The sequence below is a fragment of the Vidua macroura genome, chromosome 12 (assembly GCF_024509145.1).
Source record: "Vidua macroura isolate BioBank_ID:100142 chromosome 12, ASM2450914v1, whole genome shotgun sequence".
NCBI classification, from domain to species: Eukaryota; Metazoa; Chordata; class Aves; order Passeriformes; family Viduidae; genus Vidua; species Vidua macroura.
Window position 1 is genome coordinate 19383315 of NC_071582.1, and position 20598 is coordinate 19403912.

Genomic DNA, 20598 nt, shown 5'->3' on the forward strand with positions numbered 1-20598 from the left:
CGTGGAGGGATCAGATCTCTGCTGTGCTTGAAGGAAACGTCCCCCCTGGGGATGAGAAATACATCCATAAAAATATTCCATGTTTGCAGACTGGAAGTGGAGGAAGATGCCATTGAGACAGCTCGTTCCTCTCAGGCCTCACAGCTGGGTAACATCCCAGACCCTACAGTGAGATTAGGGGATTTTCAGGATGCAGCATCATCCCACTGCTGATCCAACACTCTCAGTGGTGCTGGCAGAGAATGGCCTGACTGGTCAGGGACACTTTGGGTGCACAGCTGACACCCACTTTGTTCTCTGCTTGACATTTTGTTTTGACTTTCAGGGGAATTCCTTCTTTAGAATAATAATTATATTTTACTTAAGTTTTATTATAGTAATTATTTTGGAGCAGAGACAGTTTTTTGACTCAGACACGATTCCTAAGGCAGCAGTGGGGGTGGGGGGCAGAGCACAACTCTGACTCAAGACCAGGAGCTGTGTTTGGGTCCCTGTTGCTCTCTCAGTGTTCTGTGAGCTTGGCAGCTGCTTCTTCCTGGGACCTTCCATGCATCTGGGGTCCAGAGGTCCTGCAGAACATCTGGGGTAAATCCTTGACCTCAAACACTGCAGTAACACAAAAGCTAAGCTGGCTTCTGCAATATTTAACCTGAATATAGCTCTAGCTCCTCACTGGGACTAAATAGTTGCCAGTGGCCTCACTGAGAACAGGAATAACCTGTTGGGAAACCTGCTTATTTGGTGTCCTGTTGGAGCACTGGTAAGCAAAATAAATGTTCCAGTTTGGGGGATGCAATTAAATGCAATATTACCTTCAGCCAGAAAGGAAGCTGAGTAACCCAGTAGTAAAAATTAAATTATATTAATATAATACACTGAGTAATGAAAAGTGACTTAAGTAGTTTCTGGAAACTTAGCTCAGTTTAGAAGTGACCAAATTCCCTCCAACTCTTGCTTCGGGGGGGTCAGGGGAGGAGCTCTGTACAAACAGCAGCTTTCAGAAATTTTAATGCAGGACCTTCCAGCTGTTTTCTTGGGAAGTTACAGAGAAACCAATCACAGGGCTTAGGTATAAATTGCCTAAATTTGCAAATTGGCTTTTGCGCTGCAGTGATTCTCCTGGAAACAGTGATAGCTACTTGTGGTTTACAGCTTAAGTGGAGCCCAGTTTTTGTAGCAGGAGGGTGAGGGATTTAGTGGAGTTGTTAAGAATGCAAAGAGAGATGTAATTTCCACATGGATAAGCTGCAAAAAAGCCTTGACATGTAAAACTTGGATGTTCCTGTAAGTGTTTCAGACAGGATGTGAATTTGTAAAGTATATGGAGGTATTACAGGGAATCAGGGGAGATTTGGGGACTGCTTATTGTTAGCAGAAATAATTCTGTCCTGGGCATTTAGTTACATGTCCCAAATTAGGCACGCCTAGAGGAAATTGGTGTTCTACAGGAAAACGTTATTTCTGAAAAAAAAAAAAGCAGTTTGAGAATGACTAAAACTTCAGCAAATTCATGCAAAAATCAGAACATGCTGTTTTAGTTTTTAGCCTTAAATGACATTTGTCTGACTTTACTATGAATTAATAGTAAAGAACTGACCTGAAATGAAATAGTTGAAGGGGAAATGAAAGTTTTTGTGGGAGTCTTCAGGTTGCAGCAAAAACGAGCAAAACAATTCCTTTTTTGTTGACTGAAGCATTTATTTTTGTTTTATTCATCCAATAACATGAAAGCTTACCTGGTTTTCCCCATTCTTTGTATCCCCTCTCATGATCTTGGAAGAAGTGGCCAGTCTTGAGTGTTTGGATCTAATGTCTGTTTGGATCTGGATGCAAAGACAGTCCTGATCATTCCTGTTTGGGGTCAGATGTTTATTTATCTGCTGGTGTTTCAGCAGAATGTTGCTGCCTTATGAATGCTTAGGTTAGGGACAGACAAAAAATTTCACCCATTGACTGGGTGGGTAAAGAACAACAGTTAAGCAAAGCTGAAAACTTTGTGTCTGACCATCTTAGGACCTTTCTCTGACACACTTTTGCAGTGTAATCTGTTCCTTTTGTCCTCAGGAGCTTCACTCTGTCCCAAACCCCTTTGCACAGCCATTATCTGTGGGCATTCCTCGCACATCACAGCCCAGTGGCACCAACTAAGTCACATTTTGTATGTTTTTGGTAGGTCCTAATACTTGCCAGCAGCTCCTGAACTGGATGCTGGCCATAGCCTGCCAGCAGGGCCATTTGGACATTGTCAAGCTCCTGATTCGTGCCTACAGTGCTGACCCAGAGAGTTGTGCAGTCAGGAGGAACGAATTCCCCGTCCTCATCCGCCTGCCCCTCTACGCTGCTATAAAGGCAGGTCTGTATTTGCATGCTTCCACGTTCTGCCCCTTTTCTGCCAGGTTTTCAAAGAATGGGCTGAGCTGTTCACACACAGGATGGTATCCATGGCTTGTCTGGAGTTGGATTTCCAGCAGGATGAATTAAAGTAAAGTTGGCTCTGAATCTGTCGACTCAGCCAAATTGGAGTCAGGGCCTTGGGAGGTTAGATTGCTCTAAATACTGAGAGGCTGAACTTTCCTCTAGAAACTCCTAGGGAAAAGACCCTTAAAAACCAGAATCCTTGCAAGTAAAAGCATTATTGTTATGGACACTCTGGCACACATGCTTGATTTATGCTGAATAATTTGCACTTCAAAGCACAGCTGTGTGCATGGTTTAATAAGATGGGAAAAAAGAAAGAGCCTGGGCCAGCACTTTTACACAGTGTCTTTGCTGTCTCAGTTTGACCAAACTGAGTCCTACCACTGGAGGAAACAGCCTTTACACAGTTCAGTTTCCTTTTTGCACACCCCCACAGTTTTTTTTCAGAAGTGGTTATTTCCCAGGATTTCTGTTCAGCTCCTTCCTGGTTCATTTACCTGATGTGAAGGGAGCAAACAGTCTGCTTTTCTCCCAAGGGAATGAAGATGTAGCCGTGTTTTTGTTGCGGAATGGAGCTTTCTTTTGTTCCTACATCCTGATGGACAGCCCTGAATCCAGCAAACACCTTCTGAGGAAGTATTTCATTGAGACAACCCCACTACCAGGTAGTGCTCCAGCAAAAACAGTAAGTAACCATTTATCTGCCTGAGGATGTTGTTTTGAAGGGGCGTCATGTTAATCATTGATAATTGTCCTTGCATGCCATGTGGCTGCTGATTCTTCTCCTCAACGAAGAGCCTTGTGGTTTGCTGCCCTTTTAGAAAGCCCTGCAAGTGGCTTTGGTGCTGAATTACAGGGTGTGAAACATCAAGGCTTTGAATGGCATCACTGTGCAAGACACAGCAACAGCTGCTGTGGGGCAATTTAAACACCATCGTGTGAGCCAGGGTGTGCTGGGGAGAGGAAACACCAATTTTGGGCTCAAAGCTTTCCAGAGAAGAAGCTGAGCTGCTTCTAGCACAGATCCCCTCTGTGCCCCCAGGGTCATCACTCCCTTTAGGTTTCTGTTGTGGCCTCTGGTTGCAGGGTGATGCCACAAGCTCTGTGGTGTCCCCCAGTGTTGGCAGGGCACAGAGCAGAGCATGGGAACCCTTCTGTGTCAGACAATTCAGATAAAAATGGGCTTGGGCGGCTTTTTGTTAAAAAGAAGCGTGAGCAAAACAATGTTTTGCTGAGTATCTTCCTTACTTCAGATCCTCAGCAATAAAAAAGTGTCTCACACTGGTATTGTTACTACTTTATAGGGGAGCACACAGTATTTTGTATTATTCATACTATTCTCCAGCAATTTATTACCAGGCATTTTGATTTTTTTCGCCCTCAACATGTAGTTTAACTCACACTGAATAGGAGCATCAGATCCCTGAGCTTTCAATGCTTACAGTTTTCATCAGGTCACAAAAATTTTGCAGTGAAAAGATGTCCCTCATCCATCCAGCTGAGTATGTCTGCTCAGCTTGTAGCATTGCAGGCTGTTGGTTCTGCTTTGGTGTTAAGTAAAAATAAGGAGAGAGGTTTTAGTAGCTTTACAAACTTCTCCATTCTCTGTTTTTCTGCCAGAATCCTCTCACTGGGTTCCTGTTGATAGCCTGAGTGTTAGACCACATAAGTGAGCTTGACTTCTTTAGGTTCAATCAGTAGATTTGGAGCACTCCTTGTGCTACTCTTAATTTTGTTGACAGATAAACAAAAGGAATCTGAATTCTAGATGTGGATAAGAGTTGATAAAATGTCTTTAAGAAGAAAAAAAATAAATCCAACTGGATAATTCAGCTTGAATAAGCTTGGAATAAATGTTTGAATCACAGGGAAGAGGTCTGTTTTCCATGTGAATTTGCTGGCAATATTTAACTTAGCTGCTGTAAAAATGACTCAGCTTTGCTGTTGTCACACCCTAAGCAAAGAAGAGAGCAGTCTTCAGACATCAGCTAATTGCCAGAAGGGCCTGCTTAAAAAAGAAAGAAAAAGGAAAAAAAAAAAAGCAGAGAAAAAACACAGTATCTTGATCTTGGTTCTCCTAGTAGCTGTTTATTTTTAATATGTTTGCTTATTTAATGCTTTCTCTTTGAATTCATTTTGGCAGACTGGGACAGATTTGGGAGGATCTGTCCTAGTTTGTCTGCAGAGCTCAGATCTTTGGGAAGTGACACTCATACACCCTGATAACTTCTTAAAACACAACTTTGTGGCAGCTGCAGACAAACTGCCTCGGCGCTTTCTCCTTGTCTCAGAGGGTTCATCCTGAGATGGATTTTGCACTGGGAGGAAGCAAAACTGGGCTGTGTGGAGACTGGGACGTGTGTGGCAGCCAGCTGGATGTCACAAAGTTCTCCCCTTGGACAAGGAGGGCAAACCAAGCACTGATTATTTCAGAGTGAGCCCAGAACTTCAGAACGGTTTGTCCTTTCTGTGCTATCGCTGAGTGGAAACACTTGAGCACAGCTGAGCTCCAATCGATTTCACAGCAGTGAATGCAGAGTTATGCATAAAATGTGCCTGAGAGCTGGTTTGGCTGCCACACCTTCCAGACAGCCCTTGCACCCAGCACAGCTGCCCTTTCTCAGGCAAGAGGAGTTACATCTCATTTTTCTAATATCTGTTTCTCCTTTTTGTGTTCTTTCCTGGCATAAATTTATACCCACAGCAAACCACAGTTTTGCTAAAGAGGGGAAGTGGTCCATTTTTACAGGAACAGGTAACAAATGCCAAAGAGAGCCTTTGCAATGAAGTGGCCAGGCACAGATTCCAAACTTCAATAGATGTAGTCAGCAGGGAGATAAATGTAACTTTCCAGTGTGTGCAGTGTGAGATATATTTAATTTTTCCATTACAGGCCAGAGAAGAGCTTTGTCTGCTGTATTTTCCCTAGGAGATACTTTACCAATAATTTTATATTCAAGCATACAAATGTATGTGTGTGTGTGGGATCCTCCTCTCATTTTTTTATCCCGGTAATCTCACTTACATCAGCAGCAGCACAGAGCCCTGCAGCAGTCCCACACAAGATTCAGAGCAGGGTTGTTGATGGAGGGAGCAGATCCCTGTCCTCAGATTATCCCATCTACAGCAGGAGTGAGGTTCTGGAGCACGTCACGTCATTTAGGAGAAATGCACAACAGCCTTTCTTAATCACCTTACCAGACAGCCTCAGATTTAAGTAAATATTTTTCATATTTATAGCTGATCCTTTGCCAAAGAGCAGCGGGGTTTCTTGCTCCTGCACAATTTCCAATCCTTTGCCTCAGTGCATCCCCTGGCATTGCTGCAGTAGATTTCAGTTTAGTCTTCAGGGCTTGTATTGAGAAATTCTTCCTTTGGCAGGAGAGGGGAGTCTGCAGAGGTTTTCCTTGGACTTCTGAAGAGCAGTGAGCTGCCTGCAGTCGGCCCTGAGCTAACATCCTCTGAACTCTGTCCCTGGTTTAGCACAGAGTTCACCACCAACCCCAAACTGAGAAGGGTTGGGCTGAGCCCTGAGCTCTGCGAGTTTGGCATCACAGACCTTTGGCATCAGAGAAACAGCTTTTCTGGGAAAACAGTGCAGATGATGAAGTATGAGTTGGGGAGTAAATCCCCTCTCTTTGTGGCACTGCTGTCGGGATTTCTTTCACTTAATTAACATTTTCACTGCAGAGTCCTGAGCCAACCAAACCCCTAAGATAACTCCACTGATACCAGGTTAGTGGTACCAGCTGAATTTGGTTCACTGTCTAAGTCAGATAGTCAGGTTTGGCTGGTCCCCCAGTTTGGTCCCCCAGTCCTTATCTCTGGATGGGAAGGAGGGCACTGTTTGCTGGGATTCAAAAAGCTGTCTTGGATACAGGACACCAACCCACAGCACTGATAGCAGGTGCTGGATTTCACAATCTTGTCTGTGGTTTGAGAAGTCATTATCTGCATTCTGCAGGTATCTCCTTATCACATTAAATACCCTGAGGCCATGGCTCTGCATTTTTGAGGGAAATGATACACAGCAATCTAAATGCAAAATAGAGATGGTTTATCAGTCTGCAAAGAGGAGCAGCACAGACACAAGGTCCTGCTTGCAGCCCCTAAAAGAAGGCTGTAAGGTTGTATTATTACTGCACTGTTTGTGTACTCAAGGACAGGTACTTTTTTCCTAAGCCAAGGGGTTTGTGGTACGTGTTACAGGTGAGAGAAAAGATCAGAAAAATGCATACTGCATTTAAACCACGAGTTTCTAAGCAGGAAGCTGTTAAATATGCAGAATGGCAAATCTGGCAGTAAAGCAGGATATGTTTGGTGTGAGAGTGAAAGCTTTGCAGTGCAGCTCCCATTGGGTGCTGTGCACTTTGCAGTGGTAGTGGTGACTCTGCTTAATTTGATTTCTTGTTGCTGCTGGCTTGCTGTGTTTTACAGGGGTGCCTTGTGGCATGACAGTGGATGTAACTTTGAACAAAGCTGGAGCTCCCTGCCTTGGTTTCCCCAGTGGCACAATGGGCATAATATTTCCATTTATATTTGTAGGGCTGTCCTGAGGCATCACAGGTGAAGGTTTGAAAAGCACAGTGTCTACACTAAGTACAACTACTGTCAATATCTAAAAAGTGCATCTGTTTGTACTTACCCTTTGTTCCATTCTCCAAAACATTTGAACTGTCTGATCTACATGACCAGTCCTGAGTTTCAAATAAGCATTTGAGATAGGCCTTTGTTTCCTTTTACTTTTTCTCCCTTCCTCAAATACATTCCTTTGAATTCTAAATTTGGGGTTAAAAGTCCAAAGAGCTAAATAATGGGCATTGGAAAAGAAAGCAAATAAAATTTACTGTCGGGTTCTTGCTGCCTCCTGGTGGAGAATTAACAGTTATTCAATTGAGTCTGGTTTTGGGATGAGTAATGTCAAAACCAACAAGTTTATGAAAAAATTTTGGAAATACAATTTTTAAAATGTGCATTTCAGGACAAGGATTGGAATGCAATGAGATGATCTTGAAAATGAAGCCTTGGGTTGTTTCCTTGCATTGATGACCACTATGTGTTCATACTTTCTTCTGGCCAAGCTGGACCCTGAATAATAAGGACTGGTAAAGAGGTCCAGGTCCCCTGCTTGAGCTTGCTCATGGTCTTTGGAGTGAAATCATGGAGCAGATACAGCAGGGCCTGCTGATATCCAGGCATGATTTCATCTCTGAGTCAGTTTAATTCCTAGAAGCAGATTGGAAAGTGAGCAAAATGTTTATGGCCTGTGCTCTGCTCTGCCAGATTCCCAGTGGTGTAGCACAGGCTGAGACCAACTGGGATTTCACTAATGCGGTTTTCTCTTCTCTCTCTGACACATGCAGGCTTTGTGTGTGAACTGGTCAAACCTCAAACTGCCCTGGGTGGATCTAGACTGGCTGATCGATATCTCCTGTCAGATAACTGAGCTTGATCTCTCTGCCAACTGCCTGGTGTCCCTCCCCTCCGTGATCCCATGGGGGTTGATAAACCTGAGGAAGCTGAGCCTGGCTGACAACCAGCTGACAGAGTTACCCAGTGTGCAGTCCTCTGATGAGATCATTTGTACGAGGTGTGTGCTCCACACAAAGCTGAGCCTGCAGGGAGAGCAGGCTCAAACTGGGCTTGAGGGAGACTCTGTAAGGGGAGAGCACATTGCAGGAGCTTCTTGGTCTGCAACGTTTAGCTTTGGATTTGCCCCTCTGCATTCTCAGGGTTTCCAAGTTTGTTGTCAGGACATTTGTGGGGACTTTTATTCCTGTGTTGTCTCATGTTGCCTCTGCTTTTCTCCAGATCTGGTGAGCCCCATTCCTCTAAGGTGGCTCAGAGTGACATTTACTGGCTGATACCAAAGATTTGATCTGCTGTCTATCAAGAGCACCTCTCCCTGCTCCCTGGGAGAGTTAATTTTCTAATCAGGGTTTGATGCTTTGCCTTGTGAGGAACATTTCAGCTGCTTTCATTCAGAACTGAAGCTGTCCTGGTAAAAAAGATGTCTGTGGCAACAGGAGGCTTTGCTAGTGTTTTACTGATGCCTGACTCAGATTGTTCTGTACTCACAGGTTGCTTGAGGTTGATGTATCCAGCAACAGGCTCTCCACTCTCCCTACTGGATTCCTACATCTTAAAAACCTTAAAAAACTCATCGCTTCCAAAAACTATATGGAGAAGTTATTTGACGAGGAAAACAGTACGTACAGTCCAGTGTTTGGCTTGCATTTCAAGGCTGGGCTGTAGGGAAGAAGCCCAAAATGTTAAAATAATGGCTTATATGGCTTAAAAGCTCTCATGCTTATACCAAGGCCACAATGTTTCATGTTTTCCAGCAACTAATTGGATTGGTTTAAGGAAGCTGCAGGAGTTTGACATCTCTGACAACAGGTTGGTGGAACTTCCAACGGTTTTTCTATACTGCTTCAAGTCCCTAAACATACTGAATGTTTCCAGAAATCAGCTGAAAGTGTTTCCAGATCCCTGGGCCTGCCCCCTGGTAAGTTGAACTGCTCTGACAAAGTCAGAGGCTGAAAAAACTGTTGAAACAATGCAAAAAAAAAAAAAAATTGACTGTGATTCTTAAAAAGCTGTCAGATGCTTAAAATAAGGCTGTTCTGTAGGAGTGCTCCTACCCTGCCCCGTAAAGCAAATTTGGTTTATGGGTTTCAGATCCAGTCTTTCTGAGGTTCCACCCTGTTCTCACCATGTTGATGGCATTGGTGGAGAAGTTTTAGAAATGTGTCTTACATGGATATATTAATTTTCTCTGTAGTTCCACTGAACAGAAGTATTATTAGGATCATTTTACAAAACACTCAACTTTCACCAGAGGCAGCTTTGCCCAAACCCATGGCAAACTAGGACATCTGTATCCACAACCATCACTGTGACTATTCCTCATTTTTACAGGGACAGCAGGGGAAGTGTTTGCTTGTGGTTGAAAAGCAAATGGGGGTGGGTGATTTTCAAAATCGTTTTTGGAATACTTTTGCCCACCAAGGAATTTGATCAAGAGTTGAGTGCATCTCCTTAGCAAACCTATGTGCCTGCATGCCAAATAATTTATCTAGATCAAGGTATCTAAAGAAGCCACCTAGAATTAATTTATTAAAGCTTTTGACATGTGGCAGCTGATCTAACACATTATTTAAAGAGATAATTACTGCTCTGTAAGTGTGAGGCTTTTTATGTTTTCCAGAAATGTTGTAAAGCATCTAGAAACGCACTGGAATTCCTACCTGATGCATTGACTGTGTTCTGGAAAAATCACCTGAGAGAAGTGGATTTTTCTGAGAATTCACTGAAAGAAGTTCCAGCAGGACTCTTCCAACTTGAAGTAAGTGTCATTTCTTCATAGTTCTCACATTATTTTTCCTAATACTGACTCAGACCTGAAACTGGCTGCCTGGGTAAGGCAGGAGCCCGCGTGCTGGTTTGAACTAGCTGTCACCCCCTGAATCACCACATTCAGGCCCTCATCCAGTGGGATATATCTAGTTTCTGACACAGGTCTTCTGAGAACTCTCTGGATGTCTGTGGTTTGCAGAATTTGGGAGCACAGTTTGGAAGACAAGCCCTGCATTGTAGCTCCAAGCTCCAGCCATTGAAATATCGATGTACTCAAGTGCACTCACAAATAGTTGTGTATTTTCTTGAAAAAAGTGTTGTGTAATTAGGAATTAGTCTTTCTGTGCTGAAAAGAGATCTTTGAATGGCCTAAACAGTGCTGCCTGGGACCTCTGTCATCTCAAAGGCTGTAGATTAAATAATTCTTTCCTGTGGACACCCATCTCTATGGGTTTCTGTCAAAATTCTTCAGAATTTCTGCTTTCACATAGTGTTGACGTGAAACTAAGCAGAACTTGGGGTTTCCTCCAAGCTTCCCTGTAAAATTGTGAAACTCAGGGGTTGTGGAGAGAGAAACAGAGGTAAATCTGTGAAGAAGTTCCATGCTTTTCCCTACTGGCCTCTGTAGGAAGGATGCAGAAGTTATGGTTCATATCCATGTCCAATTCTGATCTCAGGATCTGCTCCAAAGGTGCCTTTTACTCCTGCTGGAACAAGAGGGTTGAGTTGCCTCAGTTCTTTCCAGTGATCTCTGCACATTTGGTTTTGCTCTCTGGTGCCTGTTTGTTTCCAATTGGCATTTCTCCTGAAACAGAACGAATCTTATGGACTATTGTCTCCAAAACTTGTTTTTTTCGAATGCATTGAGAACCATCCCAGGGGGTGGGAGCCACCATGGCAGATTTTAAACTCCAGATGGTGCTTCCAGGGCACAGTTCTTGGGTGCTGCTGCTCAGAGAGTGCAAAGGGAGAGACCTCAGCACAATCTTTGCTGATGTTCTCAAAGTTAGTGAGCCTTGGCTGCCCTAAATAGTGTCAGTTCTTATCTGTATCTCTTCAGCATTTTATTAATAAAAGAAATAAATACCAAGTATTTTCAGTGCCCTGAGGGCCAGAGTGCGGTGAGCAATAGAAGGTGAAACCCCATGCCTGGAGGAACCCTGGCTTGGCCTACTCCTTGACTGTAGAGTTGGTGTGGGTGAACAGGGCTGTGCTCACGCTCCAGCCCTCTCCAGAAGCAGATGTGGGAAGGGGGAGAAATGGGAAGTGAAGTATTCCTACAGATAATGTATTATTTTTATGTAGGAACAGCAATGAACTGGGAAAAGCAGACAGCAGAGGAGGCCTGTGACTTGAAAGCACATGTCATGGGACAGCCATTTGTCACTGTAGCTGCAGTGTAGTGTAGTTTATCACTGGCCTTTGCATGGTTTGCAGAGGAGCTTCAAGACTGGGACCAGCTCAGTCCTTAATACCATATGTACTCCAGAAATGTGGTGTTGAGAGAAACAGAAGCCTCCTCAGCTTTCCTGGCTGATGTCTTCTAAAGGAGCCAACCAAGCCATGTCTTAGTTCTCTAGACTAGTTTGCTTCTTCCTACTTTGCTTCTCCTGAAGACACCTGGCCCCCTCTTGGTGGAGTTACTCAGATAAGACTCTGGTCAGCTTTTCCACATCATGACCTGACTGAGGCACCTTAATCTACATGCTGCAGTCCCTTCACTCAGGTGTCATCTCACACCCTTTTGCATGCTGTGGCAGCAGCTTTGAAGGAAGCTTGTCTGCCACTGCTCTTGTGTCCCTTCTGGAGGCCCCCGTTCTCACACTGAAAAGCAGTAAAAATGGAGAAATTAGAGAGAAGAGGCAATTTTAAAGGATTAGAGATCTCCAGAATTTCAGTCATGAAGAACCACAGCCAGCTGACAGTCACTAAGTCTCCCCCCATGCACAGAACCACTGGAGAAAAGCTGCCCAGGCTCTCAGCTCCCTGGAGAGTGGCCTTGGTCAGTGTCTGGGGGCATACAGACACAGTGACTGAAAAAGAAACACCCCAGTTAGAGCCCACAGAGCACAGTTTGTGCTAATTCTGGGATGTGCAGCCTCCCCCTGCCCAGGGGTGTTTTGGGGAGAAGTCTGAGGCATTGTCCTTGCACAGCCCCATGCTGGCACTTGGAGAGAGCCCCACACCAGGAGCCAAGGGCAGGTTGGGCCCTCCTCCCAGGGGAACACGAATGATGGTTAAAGCTTTGGCTGTCAGTTTTCAGTTCTCAGTTTTAGTTTTCCCTTTCCTTCGGTGGCTCACTCTGCAGCTTTGTATTCCCTTCACCTTCCCCAAATGCCAGCAAAGCCCGGTTCTGCCCCTCTCCATCACTAGAGGGAGCGTTTTGCACGGTAATTCCCATTCCAGCCACTGCTGGTTGTCCATCACTTATGTCACATGGACACCTCATATTTTTCCAATCTTAAAAAAAGGGGAGGAAGGCCAACAAACTGCTTCGTGATACCCTGTTAATCCTCCTCGATAAAAAGGGGCATAAACCTTTTATATTAACGTGGAGCACGTAAAACATTTAACACACTTGACGCTGAAGTCTCTGCTGGTAAAACATGATTTCCATGGGGTATAATTCATTAATATTGCTGTACTTCTGGCAGGAGATCATTCAGCTGACATTCTGCTTTATCTCAGTTTTTCATGGTGGGGGGACTTGCTGGATAAACCTGGTTGGAAACTCTACAGACAACACTGTTTTTCAGTGGAAAATTGGATTTTCAGCCAAACGAAAATGATCATTTGAGCCTCAACATTATTAAGGGCAGATGGAAGAGCATAATCTTTACAAAGCTGAATGGGAACTGCATTTTTTCTTTTATATTTCAGTTAAATTCAAAGGAGGTCTTGTGTTTAACTTGGTATTTTTAGCTGAGTCCTATCTCTGTGGTGTTAACTGTATGGTATCAATCAGTTTCACTTGTTTTTAAAATTTTTGTCTCTGCTGGGAGGAAAAAAAAAAGGAGATGTGTAACTTGTATGAATCTCGGAAAGCGAATACAAATCCTGTCCGTTTTAATAGAGATGTCATAAAAAAGCAATCAAAACTTTTCCATGTGTGTGAAGTGGTTCATGTTCTGCACCTTGATTTTGTGCATGTACTGCAGGTGTAAGCCCTCTCTGTACAGACACACACATTTATTACATAGATTTGTAGTCCATACGTGGCATCCTGTGTTGGTAAATCAGACTGTTCTTTTCCACTTGGAAAGGTTTCCTCACTAAGAAGTAAGATGTCCTCCTGCATGGGCTGTTTCCAAGTGCATCTGTCAGCAAGTGGAGCAATAATCTCGCTGGAGTGAGTGGTGCTGCTCCGTGCAGAACTTGCTGGGGACAGGGAGGAAATGTTTGCATGCTGGGCAGCACGGACAGGATGTTCTGATGAATAAGATGTACTTTCTTCGTGTTTCTGTTATTTAATAACCGTGCTTAAAAAGCTCTTTCTGTGTGTTTGGTGCTCCCTAACTCCAGGCTATTCCTCTCCTAGGCTTTGGTGTCCCTGAAGCTGCTGGGAAATCAGTTAGTTACGTTGCCTTCGCAGGATAAGTGGAATTGCAAACAACTTAAGTCGCTGGATCTTTCAAAAAACCAGCTTGGGAAGTAAGTGTTGCTTTCAAGTTTTGGCTAAGAAAACAAAAGCTGAAGAAATAATAGCAAACCCAATCCCTCGTGTAACACAAAGGGTGTCAGGAGAGAATTAATCACCTGCATAGAAGGCATTGATACCCACATACCATGTCCCCAAGTATATTGTGTGTCTGTGACAGTGATGAATTATCCTTTGCTGAATTCTTTAGGCATTTAACACACTGTATCATTTATTAAGTGGATAGATTCTTGATCATGGCAGTTTAATTTCTGAGCATGTAGGAATTTCTTCAGCCCAGTGTATGGTTCATCACTACAAATACAAGTTTGTGGGGAGCATATCTTAACCATAAACCATCTGGCTGGACTGCAGTTATTAGTTAGTGTGGGAGTATTGTTATGGAAAAAATGAAAAGTCTTTGTTTTTTAAATGGAAGTATAACCAGCTGCAAGTTCATAGAGAAGATTTCCAACCTAAAGAATTCTCTGATGCTAAGACTGATGTTAATAAGATCATCCAATAAATCAGTGATGTTCTTCTGTTTAGAGATTCCAATAGGCATGTTTAACACAGAGAGTTAAAGGTCCTTTATCATGTCCAAAATTGCACTGAATTGTGTCATGCTGATACCTTCTCATTTGGGTGCCTGTCCAACACAGTTTTTGGAGTCCTTAGGAGTTTCTGTGTCAGTTGCAAAAGACAAATTACACTTTTTAAATGTCCCAGTGCATTTCCAGAGTCATGCTGGTGGGTCATCTTCTCCTTGACTCCCTGGGGAAGGCAGGCAGGGGCAGCAGGTTGGTTCTCCAGGCTTCTGGTGAAACTCCTTCAATTTGCTGTTTGACAGCCACTTAACCCTGACACCCATAAAGCCAGGGGTCAAGTGCTCCTGCCCTGGGAGCTGGGAGCACTGCCTTGAGGAGCTCTGTTGATTTGCCAGGAGAAAACCACAGGGCTGGTTGGTGGAGTCTGATTGCACAGCAGGTTTCAATCCCATCTCTCCAGAGCAGGTGGGATCCTGTGAGAGCTGTGAGCATGGTCAGGCTCTTCCCCACGTAGCTCAACACTTTTCCAAGATCTTTTCCCCATGAGTCCTTGTCTTGTTTGGCCCACAGGAGTGATGAGGGGTTTAAAACGAAGAGGATCCCCTTTTTCACCACGAAGAACAGGGTGCGTGGTGGCCCTGAGGCAGGTAAGGCACACAGTGCGTGCTGGCAATGCCAGGTGTGCAGGAATCTGCAGTTTGGCTGGAGGAAAAGCAGAGTAGATTCCTCTGCAATTTAAAGTGCAACTGCATTTCATTAAGAGGAAATATGTTCAGATAAAATGTTTCTAAAGAAACGATGCAGCTGGTTGGTACCACCAATATAGAAAGATGGTGTGAAACCTGTTTCTTTTGCTCCTTCGTAAAGGTTATGCCTTTTAGCAGAGCATTAAGTGGCATATTGAAGGGAAGTTAACCCATAATTATCCCTGTGATTCTTAGGATTGTTTTTGTTGCTTTGTAAATGACACATTTTCCCCTGCCTGTGATTTGCACCCTCAGTGTGGGGCAGAGCTGATGAAATGCACGTGAAATCCCAGAGAGAACAAAGGGATATCAGAAGATGCTGCACTGCTTCCTGCTCTCTGTGGGATTCATCTGCATTTCTTTTGTCGTTTTATTTTAAAGCACTTGGGGAGTTTTCTCATTCTGGCTGCCTGCAGAATGCCTGGCTCTAAGCATTCCTTGCCAGTCACAGAGTGAGACAGAGCCAGCGTCACACCCCAGCAGCCCTCGACTGCTCGTGGGAGGAAGAGGCCCTCCTGCAGCAAATCCTTCCCTGAGTTCCCCTGAAAACTGTGCCTGAGGTGAAATTGGTAAATGAGCCACGTGCAGCCATAGCTGTAGGTTCGGGCTGGAGATCCTCACCTCCAGCTGCTCCTCTGGGAGGCAGAGGCTCTACCTGGACCTCCGGGCCAGGCTGATCCTGCCTCGTTTTCCTGTCCATGGCAGTGGAGGCTGCTGTGCTGAGTGAGGTGTGTTGCCCCCCGAGGGGGAGAAGAGGCTGGTCTGTGCTGTTTCACAGGCAGGAAATGGAAATAGAAATGCTGTGACATTGTTGGACTACGGAACAACTGGAAAAGGAGTCTGAACCTTATGGATCTGTGGAGTCTGACATATCCTCAGATCTTTGTTGTGAAGTGCTGCAGCAGCATTTCCCAAAGGGGAGAGAAGGGCAGGAGCAGCAGGCAAAGGCAGCTAAAACCAGCTCTAAAAGGGAATTGCTGTCCTAATGGAAATCTCTACGTGCTGCAAACCCAGCATAACCCCCTGCAGAAAGCAGGAGGGGATGGGCTCTGCATCAGTGACATTTGAACAACCACTTTACACCCTGGTGCAACCTGGAGCTGCCTCAGGTGGCCTCAGGTAGCAGGGGGCACAGAGTAGCCCACCTGGCTGGTGCCATGGGTGAGCAGCCATAGAGACAGAGCAAAGCCAGCTCATCCTTTTCTCTCTGTTCCTCTGCCAAGTGTAGCTTGGTGAGATGAGAGGATGTGGCCAAGAATTTAAACATCAAGAGAAAACAGGAGCTGGAGTACATCAGCTGCTCACAGAAGTCTCCTGGTGAGGTGGGGGTGGACAGGTTTTCATATGATTTACCAACAAAGCTGTTTACTTAAGTCTAGGTTATTTAAAGAGAATAATTTATGGTGCTCGCTATACTTGATTGATAAGTCTCTGAATAACTTCTTGCACATGCATGTTGGTAGCGTTTATTCATCCAAAAATACATTTTCAAGATGGGATTTGTTTTAATTTTTCTACAGTTCTTTAAAAGAAAATTTGAGCTGAAGCCAGAGAAATCATAAATAACTCATGAATAAATAATTACAATTCATAAACACCTCGAGCTTGCTTCCAATATAGTACACTCCTTTCCACCTGGGACTTTTTGGTGAATTCAGAGTATTGCTGCTATTTTAGGAGTTTGCTCCTGCGTGTCCAAGAGTGGCTAAATCTGTCTGTGCCCAGGTACCTACTGAAGAGCAACAATGCAAAGCTCAAGTCCAGCGATGAGCCAGAAAGGAAGTGAGTTGCATCCATGAATAAGCCTGCTGTTCTCCTAAAATAATCCCAAAGATGATTTTTAAATTTGAAAACTCAAAAGGCAGACTGTGACACTGCCCACACCAGACAGTCCTGTCACGTATATGAAACACCCCTGTAGACTGTGGGACTCTATCTTGCTCCTTTTCTGATCACAGCTCAGGCTGCAAGTGCTGTTAATATTAGAACTGGGGAGTTTTCTTCCAGTTTTTTTTCCTCTTTTTGACTAAGTCTAATTACAGTTCCTCACATCTTCTCTGTAAAGGAAGATCTTGGTGGAAGTGGAACTGTCCCATCCCTCAGGAAGGGAGAGTCTTGCATCTCAGGGAGTTGCTTTGATTGACCATAGAGGCAGCAGATGGTGCTGGTTGTACTTTCCTATTCAGATTCCAAACCTGCCTGGTTTTCCTTCATTTCAGGATGCTCTTTGGTAGATAAATGTGACACCCTCAACACAGCAACACAATCCATGGCAGCTTTTTGTGCTGCTATCCCAGGTGCCATTTCTGGAGTGAAGAGGTGCTCTTTGGGACTTGAAGAGCTTCTCTTTGTTTGAGCCTCTCCAGCAGCACAACTCAGCCATGCAGTTGATGCTCTTACTGCTTTGGTTTCTCTCAGAATACACAAGATACTCCTCAGGCATGGAGGAAGTTCCCTGAGTCCTTCTATCTAAAACAGAATAGAGGAGCAAACACCAGCATGTTTTAGAGACAGCATAGGTCAGTCTCTCAGCTCCAGTTTGGGTTTTCTTCTCTGTTGTTACTGACTTTGATCCACCATAAATTACTGTGGGATGCAACGTGGGAGCCTGAACATAAATTCTGACTGGCTTTTCTCAGGTAATATGGAAAAAACCACTTTGAGAACCAGCTGTGCCCTGGGTGTGCCCTTTCAGTGCCATGTTGAGAACCAGTTGTGCCCATGGGATGCTCTCTCAGTGCCAGCTGTTAGGCTGCAATAGAGGCAGTTCACAAGGTATTACCATGTATTCAACAGCAGGAGATAAGGTGCCACTCATCCCCAGAGCTGTTTTGGGCAGGCTTGGAGTTCCTCCCTCAGCACCCCATAAGTCCTGGACACTGTCACCTTCCAGCACTGTGACTTTAGGACATGGAGATGTGAACATTGATATTTGATTGTCACTGAAGGCCATTTGCTTTTCTGCTCTTCCTTGGGGGTGGCCCCTGCCAATGGATATGACCTCATGTCCTGCCCACAAAGTTCAGGTGAAGCTCTTGGTTCCAGAGCCTTGATGCCTGTTTTGTTGTTTCTTTTTTTAAAGGTGCATTTTGTTTCCTGTCTTGTTCCAGGTCCTTTTCTGGAGTTCCCAGCATTTCTGAGCGATTCTCTGGAGGTTCTTTATCTGAACGACAATCAGCTGGACTCTGTCCCACAGTCCGTTTGCCTCCTGAAAGGTTTAACAGAGCTTTATTTAGGAAAGTATGTCCATGTCCTGGAAAAGCTTTGCAGTGTTATTTCCATGTTGTTTTAGTGACCAGTCTTCTGTGGAGCCCCACCCCAGATGTCCAGTGCTTTTGAAGTCAGAAAGCTGGAAATAGTCAGCCCCTTGTTAGAGCTGTGCCCATGGTTTGCTTTAGATAAGGAAGGCTGGTCTTTTGAGTTAGGGAAGATGATCTAATGCTTTGAACACAGGCCTGGGAATCTAATGTGCCTCTAGTTCATTCTGGCTTTTTGCTGTCAGTTTCTGTAGTGCTACATTCAATAACTCATCATTTTTGCCTTTATTTCCTCAACTATCCAGCAAAGATGATTACATTTGTCTGCCTCAGAGGATAAATTGAGGTTATACATCACTTTTAGGATGGAAATTGCTATTAAAGTGCTGAGTAGTCTTATTAAAATGTTAATGGACGATTTCTGCAAGGGTAGAATAGCGTAATCTGAGAGTCCGTGAGAGCAGCTACTTACACACAAAGCCTGGTTGTTGGTAGATTTATTTGTTTTTGTACAGTAACCCTGGTATCCGAGAGCTTCCTCCAGAACTTGGACAGCTGGCTAATCTCTGGCAGCTGGATATCGAGGAACTAAATATCAGTAACGTTCCTGCAGAGATCAGAAAAGAGGGTAAGGCTGATGCTGTGTATTCTTTATTAAATTGAGTGAACGTGCAATAAAATCTCTTCCTTTTAATGGTCAAGAGCAGGAACAGGCAGTGAATGCCTGAGCCCTCGTGGGGTTAACTGGAATTGCACAGGGAAACCTACTTGTATTTACAAATTTGATTATCAGTGCTAAGCTCTGGCTGTAATGATCAATTTAAGACAGATGACAATTTAAAATGATGACTTATAAATACAGTATTTCATTTGCAGTATGCATAAATTCTGTGGCTTGCTTCCTGAATGTGGATATTTTAAGATATTTAGATGGTCTCTCTAAAGACTGAAGTATTTAGGATCAGCAGTCACAGTCCCATTGAAGTGACTTTATTGTGAGCTGCTAGGTTTTTGGATCTATTATAATGCTGTCTTCTTTTTTTTTTTTTTTTTTTTTTTTTTTTCTTTTTGCATTTTAATCAGAAAATCCTTTGGGAGCAAAGTTATTAGGAATTATTCCTGCTCCAGCAGTATACTGTTGAAACCTCAATCTCACTTTAACTGGAAACATAAAAGCAGAGGGAAAAACTGAGTATTTTCCAATACTAAATTAGTATTTTATGTTTCCTTTCAGCTTCTGAAGCATAGGAGCCCCAGCATTTGTTTCTCCTTACAGTGCTCCATTGTGGAGCCTCCGAGCAGTGACCTTTTCCTGGGGTCTCTGTCTCAGGTTTGTCCGCTGGAGGTTTCTTTGTTTATTCTCAGCCCACAGCCAGACTGCAGGGGAAGCATGAGTTCACAGGCACGATGTGTGTGCAGAGTGGGGTTGGTGCTGTCCCTGGGTGCTGGTGGCTGCAGTGCCCACCCCGTTCTGTCCCGCTCACAGGCCCCAAGACGGTGCTGGCGTATTTACGAGCGCAGCTGCGGCGGGCCGAGAAGTGCAAGCTGATGAAGATGATCGTTATCGGCCCCCCCCGGCAGGGCAAGTCCACGCTGGTGGAGATCCTGCAGACAGGGAAGGTGCCCCAGATGATGCACAGCGATGCCACCATCCGCACAACCAAGTGGGAGCTCCCCAAGCCCGTGGGGCACAAGGCGAAGGTGAAAAGCGGTCGGAGATCTGCAGGCCCGGTCTGCAGGGATGTGGGAGCCCTGCGGGGTCCGTGTGGGCTGAAATTTGAAATTGTCCTTTTGCAAACAGCAGTTTCCATTGCCTCACAAGTGGGATGTGGTTTTAGACCTGTTGCAATTCTGTTTCGTTTCCAGCTGGTACTAGAGGGCAGTTCTGTTTTCCTGACTGTATTCTAAAGAGAGCTGTGTGTTGGCTAGGCTGAAATTGTGGCTCTCCCGCCTTGAGTGGACACTAATTTTGAGAGAGTGCTTTAAATCAGCTTCTCTGCAGCAGATTGTGCTTTCATTTGGGACATCATTCATTTGGGACTTCCTTGATACCAGACCTGTCCTAGGTGGGGGATGTGGGTGGAAGCTGTGATCCAGGGATGTCTAAGGCATATCTTGAACACCCAGATCTCATTCATGGCTCATTCATGGAGTGTGCCATACTGACCTCATTTGGAGAGCACTGATTTAATCCAAGCATTTGTAGGTGGCCCTATCCACTGCCTGCAGAGTAGCCCAGGGATTAGAGGATGCAGAATTCATCCTGAGGTCTTGTTAGAGCTGGGGGGGGGGGTGCAAACACATCACTCCCCCTTCCCAGATGAGAGCCATGACCACCAGACTGTTTTGGAGAGGGGAAAGGAGCCTGCTGAGTTCAGCTGTTCCACAGCAAAGAGTGCCAGGCCAGAGACAGAAAGAAAAGAGCAACACAGGCTGACTCCTTGAAGGGTAGACTTTGGTGGGAGAAGGGATTTGTGCATTTTGTGTTGAAGAGCAATTGAATAAAATAAAAGTGTAGACAGCACCAGGGACCTGGAGTGGAATCAAGACAATAACAGGCTTTTATCCCTATCTCTGAGTCTGTCTGTCCACACACACACTCACAGCTGAAGGTCTTTTGGATGAACAAAGCA

General features: G+C 44.6%; 1 protein-coding gene across 1 annotated transcript in view; it reads left to right on the forward strand.

Moving 5' to 3' along the window:
- Positions 1-20598, forward strand: part of LRRK1 (leucine rich repeat kinase 1) — a 70346-nt gene that overhangs the window by 17543 nt on the left and 32205 nt on the right. Inside the window, exons 4-14 of the mRNA XM_053988501.1 lie at positions 2174-2353; positions 2955-3103; positions 7782-8008; positions 8499-8626; positions 8763-8926; positions 9629-9766; positions 13316-13428; positions 14533-14609; positions 17819-17948; positions 18481-18593; positions 19452-19666. Of these exons, the coding sequence (XP_053844476.1) occupies positions 2174-2353; positions 2955-3103; positions 7782-8008; positions 8499-8626; positions 8763-8926; positions 9629-9766; positions 13316-13428; positions 14533-14609; positions 17819-17948; positions 18481-18593; positions 19452-19666 (1634 nt within the window). The remainder of the gene's footprint in view (positions 1-2173; positions 2354-2954; positions 3104-7781; positions 8009-8498; positions 8627-8762; positions 8927-9628; positions 9767-13315; positions 13429-14532; positions 14610-17818; positions 17949-18480; positions 18594-19451; positions 19667-20598) is intronic.